The 6,614-nt window shown below is 29.7% G+C and overlaps 1 protein-coding gene across 7 annotated transcripts in view; it reads left to right on the forward strand.

The window, feature by feature from the left end:
* Positions 1-5,281, forward strand: part of LOC126743388 (uncharacterized) — a 347,135-nt gene extending 341,854 nt beyond the window's left edge. For all 7 annotated transcript variants that reach the window (XM_050450456.1, XM_050450452.1, XM_050450450.1 and 4 more), the window contains 2 exons: positions 4,652-4,841; positions 5,073-5,281. In XM_050450456.1, the coding sequence (XP_050306413.1) occupies positions 4,652-4,841; positions 5,073-5,109 (227 nt within the window). In that variant the 3' untranslated portion in view covers positions 5,110-5,281. The remainder of the gene's footprint in view (positions 1-4,651; positions 4,842-5,072) is intronic.
* The last annotated feature ends 1,333 nt before the right edge of the window (positions 5,282-6,614 follow it).

Raw genomic sequence — 6,614 nt, forward strand, 5'->3', positions numbered from 1 at the left:
TAAAAAAATCTAATCTGGTCTTTAAAACCTATAGTTTCAAAAAACCGTTTTTTTTTTAATTCACCGTTTCAGTAGCCCTAACTCCCTTAATAGGCATTTTCAAATTTTCTTAGTATTTTTATTATCACATGTCGATTTTTTATACCATTTCAGTGACACCCTGTATAAATATTATATTCATAAGGAAAATGCGTATTAGTATTATAAGTAGTAATTATCACATACATGATGTATTAAGATTTGAGGTATTTATATGAGAAAAAAATTGTAATCATTTTTATTAATTTTTAAGTGGTCTTTAACCAAAAAAATTCAATGCAACGCATATATTGAAAATATGTTTATTTTAAACTAGAAAAGAAAAAAAGAATAAAAAAATCAAGTTTTCCGATATAGCTGCAAAATATTCTATATTTATATTGATTTTTTTTTAACATTTTCTTTAATTCTATTGTATAGCTAGTTAGTGGATAACTTATAAAGTGGATATAAAATTATGGTATTGTTGTGTGGAGTGTCTTCGAATTTGTTCGGATTTTCAAAGGTTTATTAAAATTGGTTAAAACTGCTTGAAGTGCTTCTAGTACAGTCAGACTAAATCTAAAGTAAAAAAAGCTTCAAATACTATAGTAAGTCACCATCATTTACTAATAAATTAACAGCAACGCCGTTTTGGCGCGAAATATTGTTTACATTACAGTACATTTATAACGTAGCTGCGTTTCAGTATAAATTGATGAAATACAATCATGCTAATCGGAGTAGTATATGTTGCGAACACAGGAATTTTATAAGCTACGTGTGTGTACCATAAATCGTGCCTACATAAATTATATATAATATAATTTATATAATACATAAATTAAAATTGGAACGAGTTAAAGATAATTTGATGAACTGTTGTGAAGAAAGATCTGATGATAATGAGAGTGAAATTGGTAATCTAGAAAAGACACTTGGTGAAAAGGCGAAGAAAGTTTGGATAAAAGTAAGCAGGTAGAAAAACTTAAAACCGAAAATAAGATAATGATAGAAGAAGCAACAAAAAATGAGGATAAGCTGAACAAGCTTATAGAAAGAGAAAATACACTCATTGGCAATCTTAATAAAAAAATTAACCTAATAAGCAAGTCTAACGAATAAAGTGAAAAGGACTATGTATGTTCAATATTGTATAAAATTGATTTGCTGATAAATTTGCAAAAAAAAATCCGTCTCTACAACGACACAAACCGACCAGCTTGAAAAATAAATGCGGATACTCCAAGAGCATCTCAGCTTTTCAGCTCTGTTGAAATATCTCGGCATAAAGAAAACTGGTAAGAAATTAATATTATTGGATCATTTGTCAAAAGCATCCACTGGCGCCTAAGTAAGGAACTAAAAGAGCACAAAAATATCATAGTGGAGTCTTTTGTGAAACCGGGAGCCTCTCTGCAACGGGTTGTGAACACTAAGAAAGAACTTATCTAGCAGTGATTATCTTATGTTAGCAGCGGGACTTAATGATTTTACATACTCTAATATATATCTCTTATTTCGCGAGATTAATAATACTATCAAAAATCGTTCATATACTAACACATAGAACATATATTCTATTAGATATTAATTTTATTAATAGTTCACATATTAATAGCTTCTGTAACTTTTGTAGAGAAACATATGACGAATGTGAGAATATAGACACTTAATCAAAAATTAAATACTTTTATAACTAAAGCTAATAATTATGTTCCTAACGAGCTTAGTTATCTGAACATTAATGAATCATGCACAGTCAATTTCATGAACTTTGCATGTAATGAGATTGTAAAAGTAGTGTCAAATAACAATGTGTGTGTCCCAAAAAATGTATTAGTACAAACTATTCTAAGCGACTACACTCATGGTATAATACAACTTAAGATACAACATGTCTATCCGCTGATGGAGATGAAGGTGTTAAATCGCAGCCCGAAGTAGGAGACAACGGTGATAAAGTTAGGCCTGGCAATTTTGTATATTTCAGACTGTCGCAAATGAGTTTTTTGATCTAAATTATTGTAATATAAACGAACATAGTAGGGTTTGGGATGACAATATTTAGTAATTTAAATTAACAAAAAAATTATGCTTTGCAAGAGACTTCTATTTGCCATATCAATGTTAGAAGCATAAAAAATAAATCTGATCAGTTAGAATTACTTCTTCACTCTATCGGTCTCCCTGAGGACGAGACCTGGTGTTGCGAACAGCATATCTTATTAACTAAGTCTAAAATTATCGATTAGGCGCCTTTTTTACAAGAACCTCTTTTAGAGGCAGAGGAGTAGCAATATTTGTTCGGATTGGGGTAAATTTTTGGAGTTAATTGCTAGCGATCCATCAGATAATTACATGTAGGAGATTTATTTTCTGCTAAATATTAATAAAAAGGAAAATGTCACGTTGTCTAAGAGTGATCTCACGTTGTTTTAATAAGGTATCAAATATCAAATAGATTTAAGCTGAAACTCTCTAAAAGTGATTGGTTGGTTTTGCACGAAGGCCATGATCTAAAATGCAAATTTGAAGAGTCTTTTAAGATACTCTTAGAAAATTCTAAACTTTCTTTTCCTCCTAAGTGCTACCGTATTAAATATACAATAAAAAGAAAGCCTTGGCTAACAAATGAAATAGTCAATGAAAATATTTATTCGAGAAAACTTTGCACTATACAGTGTTTTCATTTATCATATTAATAAATCTATACAAAGAGGGTAAACATGCTGCTTGCCTGTTTTTTGATTAAAACAAGCCGTTGCTCGTTTCTAGTGGGATTCCTCGGGGTAGCTTGCTGGGACCACTCTTGTTTATAATTTTTTATAAGTTATATTTTTTTCAATTGGCTCCGAATACTGTTATCTGCCTCTCTTTCAGGTCATATAATTAAGATATTAACAAAGGTACATGTCATATAATTTTTTGAAGTTTTCTTTAAAATAGATTATGTTTTTAAGAGGATCTCCTATTATTGATTTGTAATATAGCAGCTTCGAAGTAGGGTCGATATTAATTTTATACTATCATATTACTACTCCTACATCCATCAAAATGTGCTGGAGCTAATGAAATTCTAATTCAGTAGAAAAAGTTTATTCGCACAAAGCTTTTTAAACCTAGAATGTCATCCTACAAGAGACTGCTTAGTAATCTGAACGTATTGACGTTCCCTTCAATTTTTATTTTAAACAGCGTAAATTTTATTAAGAATGATTCTCACCTTCTATGCATTAACAGTAATAATCATTGTCATCATAATTTAAGAAATGATTTTAGTATTAATATTACGGATAAAAATCAAACAGATAAAAAGAAAACAGAAACCGAGACTTGAATATATTTAAATTGGAGGTAAAAAAGATGCTTTGTAAGAATACTTTCTATTCAGTTCAGGAATATTTGAATACTGATTTGATATAAGATATGACATTGTTGGTAAACTGATAAGATTGTGTATTAGTTCTTCTTTATATTTTTAATATGGTTGTATTTTTTGTAATTTCATATCTTTATACCTGACAACATCTTATATTTACACATTGTAAATCATTTGGAAATAAAATATAGGTATTTATTTATTATATAGTAGATAGTAGATTTAATATAGCAGATGGCTTTAACGATTACAAGAGTACATCACTTTACAATAGAAAATAGAAAAGGCGAATATCAACACAACGCCGATGCTTCTGGATGAAAGAAGACCTTGCATTGAAACATGTCACGTTGTCTTAATCGAAACAATATCCAGAGATATTTGCTTGTCATCGTACTGGCCTAAATAATTAGTGTGATGACGCAGTATTTAGCCTTCTTTATGAACTGAAGTCTCGAGAAATTCTACAGCCAGAATGAAAAGATATTTCTCATAAATCATCAGACCTAAAAGCCTACTTGCTTCAATGGAATTCGTAAGTTATACAAGATGGATTGTTAAAAAGAGTCTGGGAGAGCGTAGACGGAAAAGAAAAATCATATCTGACAGTTGAAGGACATTTTGGAGTAAGAACTTCGCAAAACTGAGAAATAGGTTTTATTGCCTGAACAGTCATGAAGATGTTCAACGCTGGTGCCGATAGTGTGAGCAATGTTCGTCAAGCAAAGGCCCAAGAACCCGAACCACAGGAAAAATTATGCAGTTTCTTGTTGGTACACCCTTTAAACGAATTGCCATAGACGTAACAGGACTTTTTCTACTAGCAGCTCCCGAAATCGATACGGTCTAGTTTCTATGGATTACTTTAGAAAGTGGCCCATAATTTATCTCATTCCTTCCGAACTAGATATGCCGAATCGGTGTCTTTAAAAATGACCGCGTTTCATGACATCTTAATCAGCTTAGTTGTTTTTCTTTAAAACAATTAAACGACAGTCAACGCTAATCAGGTTAAAGTGTTGACGAGGTCAATAAAAAGTTTGTTCCCATAAGAGTATTCCTGGCGTGAGCGCATTCCAGAAAAGGTGTGTTCCTGAATTACGTTACAATATTTAATTAATTTTGAGAATGGATTAGCAGTTACAAGTAGCATTGAATTTATTACCTTCTTTAAATAGTGCTTAATTCTTAGTTTGTATATATTTTTTTAATTGGCATAATTATATAAATATGATCTCTTAATACGTTTAGATACGGATTCAGAAAACATAGACGGTGAAGGAAATCACTCAGAAACTGATCCTACAGACGGCGAGACGGAGGATAATCAATATGAAAACTCAAGTTCTAACTGGGAAATTGAACTCCTAGCTGCACAAATGCGTCAGAGAAGAGCAGCCAGCCTAGATCATAGCACAGGAAGGCCCTTGATTCGAAATAGGTACAGTAAATAATATACATGTATTGCTAGATTTTTTTTTTAAATTAATATTACAAAATATTCGTGTTCTCTTTTAAATATGATTAAAATAATATACACATAATATATTTTTTTAATATTCGCAATTATTAAACTTTATATATATAAAAATATGCTAAGTAAAAAAATTTCATATCACAAGTTGTATTCATTTTTTTATTACATATTTTTTTGAAATTCTAAATCTTTTAGGTTCCTTCGAGGTTCAAGTATGGATGGGAATGATTGATATAAGGTGATCCATAGAACCAGAACCAAATCAGTAACCACTTACGACAAAACAGCGTTATATAAAGGGCGGTTTTTAGTCCTATATACTTATTATAAATTTAAAATTATCATATTAAAGGTATATCCTAAAAATTAAAAATAAAAGAAGCAATAAGCAAACTGAGATTCGAGTTATGTCTATTTTTATTAAATAAACACTGTGTTTACTAAAATACATAGTACTAAGATGAATCTACCCTTTGTATATGTACAAACAGAAATCTAAATAATATATATTTCCTAAGTATAAACCGCATATCCTACTGAAACTTTAAAATAGAATGGCTGGTTTTTGTGTTTTCAACTATAAGGAATAATAATATAATTTAACAAATTGTAAAAGCTCTAATAATGTTGTTTTATAATTAATATTTGTGATCCGCACTTTTCGCAATAAGAAGTTCTCAGTCCATCCCACAAAAAAGAAACTATTATTGTTTTGTCTAATGCTGTTTATAGAGACCAGTAAAGCCATTGCTTAAAAAGTTGTTTGTTTATGTCAAATTAATAGCTTTCGACAGAAGATAAATGTACATAACTGCATGTACTCTACGTTTTATAGGAAAAAATTTCAAATTTCCAGCATTTTACTTTGGTAAACAATACAATATTTCAGTATGGGCAATTACTGTGTAATTGCAAGGATTGCTATACAAGAATGCAAGTTTTCCATTTAAATTTATTTAAGTTTAAGAAGAAACTAGGTTTATATACACATAAAATATAGCACTGAAATATTTTTTTTTATTTAAACGATTTTTTTCATACAATATTGGTTCTCTGGGTATACAGGGTGCTTCCGATTAACTCGGCACTATTGGTATCTATAATAGTCCTATGATTAGAACCTTTAGTGTGACTTATTAAAATTCTCTCAAGTTTTAATTTTCTCCTGAAGACTAACATTGTTAGAGAAACACGTGTCGAGAGTAAAATAAAGAGTGTTGGTTAATTGTAAAACTATTTTGTGATTATGTTAATTGTAAAACTATTTTGTGACTATTGTGCGATTTTGTGAAGGTCGGTTAAATTAGCAAACTAGTAAGACTTTTTCTGTTAATTAAATTGGTGAAAACAGAAAAATATGAAGATTGTATTTTTGAGAAGATGTGAAAAATTTACTTTGGTTAAATTGAATTCTCTGTATATTTTTACATAAATCAAATAATAATAATTTTCTAAAAACAAAAGTTATTAACACTAAGTCAAAAGTCAAAGTCAAAGAACTCAAACCTAAAAATAACAAAGGTATAGCGATATTAATAATTGTATCAAATGTAGGCAAGTTGGCTTTGAAATTTAAAAATAACGTCAAGTAAATCTACTTAATTTATAATAAATGAGCAAAAACACCACTATCTTGTTTAATATATTTCTGAGTACGCGGCTTGTAGCTTTTAAGATTTTATCTTCTATTGATCTATTCAATCTATTGATCAAATCTATTGATCCAATTATTTGCCT

The sequence above is a fragment of the Anthonomus grandis genome, chromosome 12 (assembly GCF_022605725.1).
Source record: "Anthonomus grandis grandis chromosome 12, icAntGran1.3, whole genome shotgun sequence".
Lineage (NCBI taxonomy): Eukaryota > Metazoa > Arthropoda > Insecta > Coleoptera > Curculionidae > Anthonomus > Anthonomus grandis.